General features: G+C 35.0%; 1 protein-coding gene and 1 pseudogene across 2 annotated transcripts; both read right to left on the bottom strand.

The window, feature by feature from the left end:
* Positions 1–7,545: 7,545 nt before the first annotated feature.
* On the bottom strand, positions 7,546–10,586 carry LOC120138873 (protein translocase subunit SecA-like). Of its 2 annotated transcripts, none has more exons than XM_039154266.1 (5): positions 10,315–10,586; positions 10,038–10,198; positions 9,725–9,886; positions 8,659–8,774; positions 7,546–7,844 (listed from the first exon to the last, which is right to left on the bottom strand). In XM_039154266.1, exons 1-5 carry the CDS (start codon positions 10,529–10,531, stop codon positions 7,823–7,825), a joined length of 678 nt encoding a protein of 225 aa, XP_039010197.1. In that variant the 5' UTR covers positions 10,532–10,586; the 3' UTR covers positions 7,546–7,822. The 2 variants fall into 2 exon arrangements, with proteins under 2 accessions (XP_039010197.1, XP_039010198.1); XM_039154267.1 differs by having other exon boundaries at positions 10,038–10,186.
* A 1,270-nt stretch (positions 10,587–11,856) lies between these two features.
* On the bottom strand, positions 11,857–13,694 carry LOC120138876 (annotated as a pseudogene).
* Between the last annotated feature and the right edge of the window lie 264 nt (positions 13,695–13,958).

The following is a 13,958-nucleotide window of genomic DNA, read 5'->3' as shown; positions in this document are numbered from 1 at the left end:
TTAGATGTGTATAAAGTGTTGTTTGAGCAAATGTTTGGTTTCTGCAGGTTAATCTCAGAAGTGAACTGCGTGAAAATGATGTATGGCTGCAAAAGTTGATTCAATAGTTTAATTGATTATTTTTTGATTGTTTAATTGATTTGTAAAAGTTGATTCAATAGTAGATGATTGGAAATAAGAATTATTGCTTATTTTTTGATTGTTTAATTGATTTGTAAAAGATGATTTGTAAAAGTTGATTTGTGTAATTGATGCGAACATAATTCTTATTTGTGCTTGTTTAATTGATTGAAATGTAATGGTTGATTTTGTTGATTTCAATCTGCATTATGTTGAAATGAAAATCGCAATGCGAAATGAAAATCGCAACGAGAGAATCGCAATGCGAAATGAAAATCGCAATGCGGAAATGAAAATCGCAACGAGAGAATCGCAATGCGATTTTCATTTCGCATTGCGATTTTCATTACCGCATTGCGATTCTCTCGTTGCGATTTTCATTTCGCATTGCGATTTTCATTTCGCATTGCGATTCTCTCGTTGCGATTTTCATTTCGCATTGCGATTTTCATTTCCGCATTGCGATTCTCTTGTTGCGATTTTCATTTCGCATTGCGATTTTCATTTCCGCATTGCGATTTTCTTGTTGGGATTTTCATTTCGCATTGCGATTCTATCGTTGCGATTGTAATTTCCGTGTTGCGATAGTCAAATGCATGCCTAATAAGTGATAACAACTGAATAACAAGAGTTGGTTTAGTCAAAATGGTTGGCCTGAGTCATTAATTCAACTGAAAATGTTAAAAGTTCACACATAAAATCCACATAATACAACGTTTGCATTTAAAAATCACCTAAGTTAACAGTCCCAAAAGGTGAAGCCAATTGTGATTGGGATTTTAAAGATGATTGCCTTTTGCTTGACACCATATGAGCTTTAGATTTTGATGAGGATCTATATTTTGGTAGAGGAAAAGATGATTTTGATGGCACTGGTGATCCACATGTCAACCTTGTATGACCACTTTCCTTGCACCGACTACATATCGATCTCTTCTTCTCTTCACCCTTAGACGGTATACGATCGTGACTTTTTGGTCGGCCAGGTAGCCTTCTGTCCATGGCTGGTGGCAAAACTGTTTGTAAGTCATATGGTATGTCCCACTCAGAAGGATGTGGAATAGGGTAGACAATCTCGGCATAAGTCTGTCGATAAACTTCTGTAGTGTAGCAATCCATAGCGTATGCGCTTGAATCATCTTGGTTTAGATGAAGAGCAACTTTTATAACATGGCCACACGGATAACCAGATGTTTGCCATTTCATACAACTACACGTCTTTGCATTTAGATCGACTAGCCCATTTAAGTTATTATCCAGTACTTGAAACAAAGTGTTTGAACATGGTTCAACTCTCCATGACGTTGACTTCACAACACGTTTCGTTATCTTTTTTTCAGTCCATGGTGTAACACGATGTTCCAATGTTCCTGTAAATTTAAATAAATAATACTTAGTAAATATATAAATATGATAGTTACGAATTCAAAGAAATAATACCTGCATGGTTTCTTTTCTTGTAGTACCACTGTTGAATAGAGGCTCGAAAAAACTCCATTAACATAGTAATGGGTAATTTCCGGGAATGACGACTTAGAGCGTTGATTGATTCTGCACTATTAGACGTCATGAAACCATATCTTGCTCCAAGTTGATGTACTCTTGACCATCTTTCAAACCCGACATCATCTAGTGTTTGAGCACACTGAGGCAAAACACGTCTTAAACAATTTATATGCTTATTGAAATCCACTTCCCGATAAGCTTTTACAGCCTTCCAGTATGTCCATTTGTGCTTTTTTATACCAACAGACCTTGATTTTAGATTTCTATACAAATGAACACCACAAAGTCCATGAAAAGTATCTGGGAAACACCTTCTAACAGCGTTGTCAATTGAGTTTGCCCTATCGGATATGATTGTCAGATTGCTAATAGGACCTATGCAATCCCTAAGATGCCCCATAAACCATGTCCATGAATCAGAGGTTTCAGATTTGCCAACCCCGTAAGCTATTGGCAATATCCCATTGTTAGCATCCATGGCTACTGCTAATAAGTTTACTCCAAGGTATCGACCTTTCAAATGTGCTCCGTCAACTATAATAACTGGGCGCATGCAAGTAATAAACGAACGAATCTACAAAATAATATACACAAGACATAATCATTTAAATGTGAAATGCATGTAACTAACAAAAATGAGTCAACAAAATTATATTGATTTACTAACCGTAGCACCAATGGCGATAAACAACAACTCAAAGTGTCCATCTCTATCTGTTTTGATATGAGTTACCGACCCAGGATTTTTCAGCTTTAAATTGTGACAATAAGCCGGCAGTTGGGCAAACGATGCTTCTGGCGACCCCCTCAACAATTCCAAGGCATAACATTTGGCTCTCCAAGCTTGAGAATATGATATACTAATCTTGAATCAAGCATTCATGTCAGTCATAATTTCATGTCCCCGATATACCCTGCCATTCAAAAACATTAACTCAGCCAGAAAACCACCCAACACCTTTTTGTTTGCCTGTCTATGGTGAGGAAAAACTTGGGTTCTTGAACATGTATGTTTATCAATAAAAGTCCTAACTTGAAACATTTCGCAATCTTTTATTCTCTTTGCAATCATACGCCACGTACAGTTTTTGTCAATCATACACCTTGTTTCGAAACGATCTTTGCTTGATTTGTTAACTTTTAGTTGATAGCCATCTTCCACACATTTCGTATACAAAGCTATCTTCAAGTCTTCCTTTGTATCAAAACAATCATCTTTCTTGATACGAATAACTTTTGTGTAACAATCAACTGTTTTCTTTATCAACTCTTCTTACGGTATCTGAAGTAATTCTGGCATATTCCAGTTATACGCCCGTGGCATTTTCTTTTCTTCGGGGACTTTTTCTTCTTCTTTTTCTTCTTCAGGATTATATGAATTACAGAATGGATGTTCAACATGTTCATTCACAGTCGTAACTTCCTCCTCATTATCATCAACAATACATTCTTCGACAACGGTTGTTTCATCATCAAAATTCGGGTATTGACCAATATCAAAATCATTACACGCAGGGTTTGTTTCTTCTTCTGAAACATCATCAAAATCCGTGTATTGACCAATATCAAAGTCCGGATATTGACCAAGACCAAATTTCGAATACTGACTAGTACTCACAATTTTTTCTGTTGGCTCATCATCGTCTAACTGGTCAATACGAAAACCGGAATTTGGTGCTGAAAGTTGATTGGGATTTGGATTAGAGAAATGTTGTGGGTTTTGAGAAAAACTTAGTTGATTACTACCCGCTACTGACCCAACAATACTACTTCTAGGTTCAACAACATACAATGTAACATCATCTTGTGAAACACTAATGTAAGCAATGAATCGTTCAACATCTTCATTGTCGGTTAACAAATAAACTTTACCATTTCTCTGATAAGATAGCCTAAATCCACTTAGGGGCTCTAAATTCAATTTATTTGAAACAGTAGCATTAGAGTTTCATAAGTTAACTTTTGTAAAGACAATTTTAGTTGAAGATTCATGGGTAAAGGCATATATTGTAAAACACCATGAACATTATCCCATGACCCTCCAAAACACAAATCTATCCAAACATGATCAACATTAGATGATTTCATGGTTGTAAATTAATTTACTAAACAGACGAGCTGCGAAACTAAAACCTGTTGCCGGATTGGGAAGGATGTCGTTGGATATAGGAACGGATGTCGTCGGAGAGAGTGATAGATGGAGATGGAATGAGTTGCGATTTAGGGATTTAGTTTATGATTTGCTGCTGTTGCGTAGTTATATACCCAAAATTTCAGTGTTGTGATTTACAGATTCTCGTTGCGATTTACGGATTATCGTTGCGATTTACAGATTCTCGTTGCGATTTACTGATTATCGTTGCGATTTACGGATACGCGTTGCGATATACGGATACGCATTGCGATTTACGGATACACGTTGCGATTTACGGATACACGTTGCGATTTACGGATACGCGTTGCGATTTATGTGTTCGCGTTGCGATTTTCATATTCGCGTTGCGATTCTGTAAAATCGCAATACGAATTTGTACTATCGCATTGCGATTGTCAAGAATCGCGTTGCGATTTTGGAAACTGGTTTGCGATTCTGGGGATCGCGTTGCGATTTTTATTTCGCGTTGCGATTTTGTTGGTCATTTTGGCAAATCCAAAAAAAGTTGGTTAAAATCGTATATTATAAGGCATTTTTGGTCACTGAGGCGATTTTCTCTAATAATAATAGTGTCAAAATGTATAATTAAAGGGTTTATCACAGGTTTAGGACAGAAGTCACAGAACATTTGTAAACCTAATCCCCTCCTTGAATCCTTTTGATGGTCAGTACTCTCCAGCCAAAACCAGAACAAAGGATTGATGGTAAAGGGGAGATGTTCCAAGCAAGCAAAAGCAGAAATTAACTATTTACAAAAAAATATGCATCATAGCTTCTTCTTCTTCTTTTCACAGGTTTATCAAACAATTCATATGCTAAATAAGGTTATTGTCTTTCGATGCAGTTTTGCAAGATCGTATAGCCCGTATCATGTCCCGCAGTAGCCAGTAAGAACGTATAATCTACAGTCAAGCCAAATCATTTATATTCATTAATATATACTGGAGCAGAAATGTAAAAAAAAGTGTTATTAATTTGATTCATTTGGGGGAGGGGGCGGACTTATACCCTAACTGGAAAGGACAACAATATTCTTAAAAACCAGCCATAGGACCTGCCTCGAAGAAGCTTTTCAAACAATAGGATGCCAAATCCATGGTCCCTTTTTCTTTTTCCCTAAAAAATTACATATAACTAACAGATACTTTTTGCAACATACATATAAAGTTCTTCAAAAATATACGGAACAACTCAGATGCAAAAGAGAGGAGATCATATATTCCTACTTACCAGTTTCTTCCTTCAAAGCAAAACACTACTGATCCTTCCACATAGGAAGAGTCTCAAGCCATAAATCATTTAATGAATAAAGACAAGGAGATTGTGATCTTCACACACCCAAAAAATATGGATGAAATTCAGTAATCTAATGCAAAGAACTGACTCAGAATTCCCATAACAGGGAATGGAGGATATCAATCAGAACCAGATTCTTTTGCTATCTATATGGATGAAATACAGTAATCCAATGCAAACTTTTTAACAATGTTAAATCTATATTGAGAAAGATACTACTATTCAGTTCCATTGCAACAGATACAATCAGCTTTTAGAATCACCTAGCATTCTCCACTAGGAAAAGTAAAAAGAGAATACAATTTTCAAATTGTTTCCTAAATCTGTGCTAAGTACTACAAATCAATTTGAACATATAACCACAATAACTACAAATCACCTACCAGGCTGTTATGATTTCTGACTGTACTTGTGGTAACCAGATTGGAGGATAGTAACATAAATGACTACCTTAACTATTCAAATTCTAAATTTCCACTAGTTACTGGTGTTTAAAGGTTCAGTGCCATATCTATATTCCAAAATATGTTGTGTAACTAACATATTATAATGCAACAAGTAGAGAAAGTGTGGTTTTTTCCGTTGGCTGGTGGAGATTCCAGTTTCCTCTCTAGAAAATAGCACTTCAAACACCAAGGTCATTTGGCGCATCATTTCATATCATCAATATTCATGAAAACAATAGATCAAGATATTCTCAAACGCATTACTAAATGAATACGCTATGACTTCATACATTTCTACATATTCACCCTTAGTTGCAACTAGTTAAAAGCAAATCAAAAAACAAAAGGAAAAGCTAGGTTGAAGAATCAAATTATGAAACCGAAAAAACTAGCAAACTTTATTCGACTCTAAATTCAGACGCAAACATCTTTTAAGTAGCACCAACTACAACCTAACTCCCTAAAATCGATTAATAATACCAAATAGCACAAAAGCCCAGTTGTTTCAATCCAAAAACCAATACATTGAAGATAAAAATCATCGTGTTCTTGACCTGATTTTTCAAATTTAAAAAGGAAAGCGGGGAACTAAAAGATGAATTTGGCAAAAGTAGCGATTGGTGCTCACCTTAGACGAGTACCAGACGAGAAAGGATTCATGATTTCGTCCAGTGTTGAAGCTTCCGGAGAGAGCTTGAATCAGATCCAATCAAATTAAACGCTGCAACTAATCAATCAACAAATGAAGGCTTCACGGGATTAAACCGAATTTCTATTCAAATATTAGAATCCACAGCTTGAAGATCCAAAAGTTGGAATTCGAAGATCTAAGAAAGATAAAGCAGGCAGAGATGTGGATCTGAGCAGCAGAGAAAACGCAAGTCGCTGTTTTCCTTTTATTTTTTTTATTTTTTTCCCATTGAAGGTCCTTGAACAATAATTTTATATCTAATGTTTGAGAGTTGTGAGAGGGCAGCTGTAGAGAGCAATAATTGAACTTTGGCAAGCTTGCAATGTTTCTTCGGTTCACATAACATACTTCTTCGTGCTATTTAAAGGTAATGGTAGGTATCGATCAAGGTAACTGTTTCATAATGTGACCAACAAGCCGTCTTAGGTTGGTGTTGCGTGAAGATTGATTCGTGTTTGGGAAACGTTCAAGTGCGGCTACATAGTATACGGCTAAAATAAGATAGTATCAGTTTTGTTATTATTTTAAATAACAAAACGGGTAAAAAATAACCGAAAACATTATTTTTTGACCGATTCAAATTACCTATATAGGTAAACGCAATAAAAAAATCCGGTCAAAAGATGATGTTTTAGGTAACGCTTTACCAAAATCATCATTTTTTGACCGGATTTTTTTACCGTGTTTACCTATATAGGTAATTAGAACTGATAAAAAAATAATATTTTCGGTCATTTTTTTACCGATTATGTTATTTAAAATAATAACAAAACTGGTACCGCCTTATTTTAACCGTATACTAAGGTGTCGCACCGCAGAACTATCGTCATGTTAATATAGTGTAGACGGTTGGGTATTTGGAAAAAATGGAACATAGAAAACTGTTAAGGTAAATTAGAACAATGACCTATTTGATGTTTTAGTGAACAATTTGTTATTTTTAAAATTCTAGTGAAAAAATGAAAATTTACTCAAACATTAGTGACCATTTGAATAGTTTACCCTTTTTAATTTTATATATTTAATGTACAACACCTACAATCTGTTAAAGGTTTCCTTCAATGACCACATCTTAATTAAATAAAAAAAACTGATAAAATATTATATTTTTTAAATCCAACAAGGAAAAATGTACAAACTTTAAACGAAAGTGATCAGTCTTATAATTAAATAAAAATGAAAATGACCAAATATTATGTTTTTGAATTCAATGAGAAAAAATATACAAAACTTAAACGAAAGTGATCAATCATATAGTTTACCAAATTAAAATTTTAATAGTATAAACTATCAGGAGTTTAAAGTTAAGTGGTATATAGTGTAATTTACTCTTAATAAAACTACCTTTCTTATTAACTTTCAATATAATTTTTACTTTTTTTAAATAGTAAAAGAAACAGCTCAACCCAAGCATGATTAAGCAAAAGAGAAAACTTCAAACCCCTATTCCGATGCAAAAAGTCCTTAGAGGGCAATGTTGGCCGATTGAGAACATGAATTTCCAAGTGAATCGTAGAATAATGTCACCGGCAACTGCATGGGGGTTCTTTATAACATTTCTTCAAGGATTTGTGTATGCTTCACTTCTTATCCCTTTTCTCTTTGAATCTACGAATCCTTGCCACAGCACCTTCTCAGGACAAAACCATCAGAAACAACATAACAAATTAATAAGATATGAGAATTTATGAGAAGTATTCCGGAATCTAGATGATATCAACTGTTACTCGGGCTCTGGGATAAGTGTAGGATTTAAATACAAGCATACAAGTTTAACTAAGATTAGAAGTCGGCCTATCGAAGGGAAGCTTTGAGCATAGTCGCAATAGAGGATAAAACGATTACCGGGAGTCATAAGTACTTGGGTACAAAGACTTAATCTTAATGGGAGACACTAATTTAAAAATATTGAGGGGAAGAAAAAGATGGTACAAGTTAAGGTAGTAACGACTGAAAAAGACATTTGTTATGCAGATCTTACAAAATTTATGATCATAAACGAGCACAAAGAAAACGATCTATAAGCTGCTCATACTTTCTAGTTTGTTGATATTGTTCACAAGGTCTTATATAATTGTAGAGAAAGAAGAAAGGTAAACAAATTTCAAGATCTAAAGCCTGACCTCGGGCAGGAAAAATCTTTTACTAAAGACTGCACAGGAAGAGGAATCGTGGCATAGTGGAAAATAGGAAAGTTTAGCTCGGAAAAAGGAAAATTCACATATCTAGTGAGCAAAAGTGAACACCCAAAAGGTTCTGGAAAGGAAAAGAATCTTCCTATTATGAAATATAATTTGCTTGAAAAGATCTAGGCAAGGTTCAAAATAGCAACAGAAAGTATATACAAATGATATTTAACCGATTTATCTGACAATTTCCGATTATAAAAGCCTAGAGATTAAAGTTTCGTGGCCAAAAAAGAGAGGAATAGTGAGCCAAAGTACCTTTTGTATCTCTTCTTGGAACCACATGGACAAGGAGAATTTCGGCTCATTTCGCCACTCTTTGCCATGTTATACTTGGCAAGATCCAATGGTGTTGATCCCATTAGCTTTTGTACCTGTAAAAGAAAAAACAGAACACATGGAATTTTGCATAATTAAATACTCGGTGATATTTTAACTGTAGGAGAAACATTCGTCCGAACTCAAATGTGAAATTCTGCAATCGAAGAATGAATGAAGGTGGGCATCTCTGTCTTTTAAGCAATCAGGCATTGAACCAAAAAGAGTATTATGTAGTTCCCATAAGTCGATACTCGTTAGTGATGTTTTAACTGTAGAAGAAACATTCTTCTGAATTCAAATGTGAAATTCAACAATCGAAAAATTAATGAAGACAGCCATCTTTTTCTTCTAAACAACAGTCATTGAACCAAAAGAGTATTATGCAGTTCAGCAGATCAAACACCTTAAAAACTAAGGGTATGAAAAAACATTTCATGCATCAGAATACTTTCGAAAGGAGCAAACTATAACTATGTTCCTCTGACTTTTCATTTTCCATAAAGTAGTCATGTCCGTAGCATCCACAATGAATAGGGGATACAGCCCTCCAAGGCTACTCCAAATTCATGAAAAACATAAATGATTGACAACATACTTGTGTCAGACAAATATATCTAAAATTGACACCCTAATCCGAGCAACAACAATACATAATCATCTTTTTGATTCAGATAATGTGAATGATAACGAGAAACATAGCAACTCCCATACGCTCTCGCACAAATAGCTTCTTTCTCTCTTTCAAATAGCTTCTTTCTCTCTTTCAAATAGCTTCTTTCTCTTTCAAATAGCTTCTTTCTCTCTTTCAAATAGCTTATCCTACTACATTCAATATCATATATCCACCAGGCAACAGCAGGAAGAAAATGATGCATTAACTTAGAGAATTTAAGACCGGACAAGTTGAACAATGAGCATCAAGACACTAGTTCATACAATTTAATCATTCAACATATAATCGGCCAAAATATAACCGAAAAAAGAAAACCAGCGGCAAACCTACCTCGGGAAAGTTCTTTGGCATTGGTTTCCCTTCCTCTTTCAACTTAACCATCTTCTTATGCACTTCTTTAGCCCAAGTAAACTTGGCAAGCGCGTTCTCAACATCCAATAAGGTACAATCACACTGCTTTGCAGCTTCTTTCTTATGACTCAGTTGGAGATTCTACAAAAAGTCAATAAAACCTAAATCCACGATCAATAACATAACAAAAGCAACAACCAACGAATTCAGCACTTAATTGAAAACACCTAACATAATAATATACCAAAAAGAAAAAGAAAAAACAATTGTGGAGGTAGAATTAGAAGAAAACCTCGCCTGTTGGATCACAACCTCCAAGATACCTAAAGATGGCTATTTTTTTTTCAAACACGTCGTCAAAGGTAGCCTCGCTGGTTCTACCAGCTATGTACTCCTTAAATTTCCCTAAATTTCTAGCGCCCTTCAGTTCATCGGCAAATCCTAAAGCATCAACATTCGTGTATTACTACTAACAAATTAATTTTGATTTTCCAAAAAAAGGTGAAATAATATCATTAAAAAGCAGAAACTGTATTCTAGAGAAATGAGCTGGAGAGGAGATGACTCACGAAGGAGAGTGAAGGATTCGTCCCTGGTTTCTTTATCATCTGGCGAGGTCTTTTTGCCGGCGAAGATTCCTTTGATCGAGTCCATCCAGGAGTGGACAGGTGACGTGGTGAAGATCGAACGGTGCTGTGATAGAATCAATTGACATGCGGGGTAACTGAATCCGGGTGAAATGAAGCTGCTCTTTGAAATGCTGTTTATTAATCTAGAAGAAAGCATTGTTTTTTGCTTGCTGAGGTTTATCGATGAAGAGATGTTCTCGGTCCATTTTAACCTCAACACTTGGATCACCAAAACGATGATTTTGAATAAAACCCAATCTGGAAATAGAGAGTTAGTTTTGTTTGGGTAAACTACATGTTTAGTCACCTAACTGTGTGTTTGATTTCTTTTTGATCACTCAACTATTTTCGTTTTCAAAATCATACCTAACTTATGTTTTGGTTCAGTTTTCACCCGCCATTAAAAAAATAGTTAAAACTGTTGATGTGCTAATTTTTTTCAATGATAACGTGATATTACTTTATAGTGACACATCAATATTACCATTAATTTTTTATTTAATTATACCTATTTAATTTAACTAAGTTAAATCTATATAAAGATTGCAGCTCATATATATATATATATATATATATATATTGGCGATGAGAGAAGGAGAGGGGTATCCGGAGGAGAGAGGCGAAGAGTGTCTATCGGTATCGACATCCCGGAACTCCTCGTTGTGCACCATCATGGACTCCAATTCAAACTCCCAATCAAACGTTGAGTTCTGATGCAAAGAATTTTGCATATCAAACACGACTCTCTTCTTCCTCACATGTTTAGTAACGATTTTGAGAAAAAAAATAATTGACCAAAACTATTGAAATAATTGAGTGATTAAATATGTAATTTACCATTGTATTTTTTTATCGAAATCATCTGTTTAAAAAAAATGAGAGAATGATTTAAATTTTATGAGACAATACATCCTAAAAAATACTTTAAAGAGTAACTTGGTACAAAATACATAATTTAAGTGATAATGGTGCCCTAAAATATATTTTCGTGATATTCCTTCACATGGAACAAACGTGTGAAAAACTAATCAACAACAGTATATTGAAGATGGATAATAAGTATTTAAATTTAAATCTATTATCCCTAAATATAAAATAGACCCAAATCATACATCCAATACATAACATCGCCATCCCTATTTGGAAATCACGAGTATAGATTATATTTCGCAATCTCTTCAAGTAGTTTCATCCGATATATTTGAACAACTTCACTGATTAAAGAATTATTATTATTCTTTAAAGTCTAATATTTAAACACTACGTATGTAGAGATATGCACATTTTGTCAAATAGTTAAGAGTTTTTAAACAAACAATGCCTTGTATTTATCTCAAATTTATCAAAAAAATAAAAAATAAAAATAAAAAGGTGTATATGGAAATACACTCATTCCCTTCAAATGTATTAAAAAAATGAAAAGTACCATTTCCCCATACAAATATTACTCCCCCGAACTGGGGTAACAATAGCTTAGGTTATAGGAGCAAAAGTTCAACATTTCAAAGAACATGCAGACTCGTGCATGAGAATGAACGACAAAATCAAAATGAAATTGTTCGAATAATGTTTACCACGGGAAACCAAGCATCCATTTAAGCAGGTAAATAGCTTTGCAATAATGTTCAGATTCCAACCAGCTTAACCCAATACATCACTTGACAGCCATTTAAGTTCATGGAACCTTCAGCTATCTGACTGTTCTATTCAGCTTTAATACCTACATTAATGTTACTGCACAAACAGATTATCCATTCAAACAAAAATATGATTGAGATTAAAGCCCCCTTTTTTCACTTTCCTATCCCTTACTCGATGGTACAACAGCCTTAAACCTTCTAAGAGAATGGTGGAATTGATCAAATGAATACGAAACCGAAGACATCACCTGTATCTTCTCTCTTGGCTTCCTGAATTCCGAATAACAAATCTCTGAAAGAATATTGAAACATCTAAGCTTTAGTCCGCCTAAACTCAAACCATATCTCGTAGTGATTGAACAATAAACTGTCGTGTGTATGCTTCCCAAGATACTCGAGCCCTAAACTTGAGAGCATTTTCGTGCATTTTTCCCCTCCCAATCGCGTACAAAACTTTATGTTATGCGAAACAAATATGCGCCCATCGTAAGGTTTCAACTTATTCAGTAACCTCTCGAGTCCAACCCACACGAGCTTATCTGGCATGTGAAGAAAACAGCACTATATCAAATCATAGACAACATCCGATCCAAACTTGTGAAATCCACATCCTCACCACGACGATTAAAGGTCGCTTATGTAACAGCCCTTGCGAAGGAAGCTCATACCTATATGCAGCCATCAAGGAAAGCTCATCCCTTTCAAGACAATGGAAATGCTCCGTTTAAGATACCGGATAAAATGCAGTCCCACTCGAGTGTTCCACAACCTATCTCGAGCACTCGAGAATTAGCTGTTAGGTGACTAGATTCTGCAAGGAACTCAAAGACGTCCCGACCTCCGGCCCATGGTCCCCATAATTACTATGATGCTCTTCAACAAGAAGCTCACCCGGACATGGAAGAGCAGTATGGTTGTTTTCTTCAGATCCTTCATAGTGCGAAATACCCTTAAAGCTGAACATTCCACAAAATTTTATCACTAACTTGAAACACACACAAGTTTCATAATTGTTTGATATTAGACTACAATCATGCTCTCTTTATTTTTTCCTAATTTCTTTTTTTTTATTTAGGTTACAATCTAAATAGATACAATTGATCAAATTTCATTTCAAATAAGTTAACATTCCCTATTGTTTAAGCCAACATCCTTCGTTAATCCATCTATCTTCTCCATTTCAGCTTATTTGAGGGGAAAATAAAACAGATAAAAAACGCTGTAATTGATAATCTGAAGCTTAAAAGGAAAAAGAATTCGTTCGAGAATTACTTGTTGAGATCTTCCAATTGTCGAGCACGTGTTCGAGGATTGATCCCTTTACGAAGCACATTATCCTGCATATGTAATCCATTAGCTCGGATCTGATCTTTTACCCATTCTATATCATCTCTTCTCGTAGAAATCCTCCGATCCGCATCTTCTTCCCCCACTGAACCACCGGCTACAGCGGCGTGGTAGTAAAGGCGGTGGGAGGGATTAAGGCGGGAAAGTGCAAGGAGAAGGAGAAGAGAGGTAAGATGAAATGAAAACAAAGAAGACTGCGGCGGCGGAGACTGAGAGAAGTAGAACTGGAATCGTTATCACTAACCCTTTTTGTGATGATGGCGCCATTCGTCAATTCTCCTCCACATACGCCTCTCGACGTTTCTGAGATTGGGATTTATTTTATTTTATTTTTAATTTAAGAGTTCGAAGAGAATGTCGATTTGAGTGGGGAACACGAGACCGACGTCGTTTATTTAATTTTTTAGTCCTCCATCTATAAAAAATAATGAAATAAACACTTGATTTAAAAAATTAACAAATAATCTGTTATCATAATATATATATGTAAATTATACGTTTAGTATAACGATTCCTATTTTTATTCTGTTTTGATCATTTAACTATTTTTAAACTTAATGTTCCGTTTTTATTTCATTTCAGTCACCTACAATTAAA

The sequence above is a fragment of the Hibiscus syriacus genome, unplaced genomic scaffold (assembly GCF_006381635.1).
Source record: "Hibiscus syriacus cultivar Baekdansim isolate YM2019G1 unplaced genomic scaffold, ASM638163v2 tig00110713_pilon, whole genome shotgun sequence".
Lineage (NCBI taxonomy): Eukaryota > Viridiplantae > Streptophyta > Magnoliopsida > Malvales > Malvaceae > Hibiscus > Hibiscus syriacus.
Note: the sequence above shows the minus strand (reverse complement) of the source record. Positions and strands in the feature narration are given on the sequence as shown.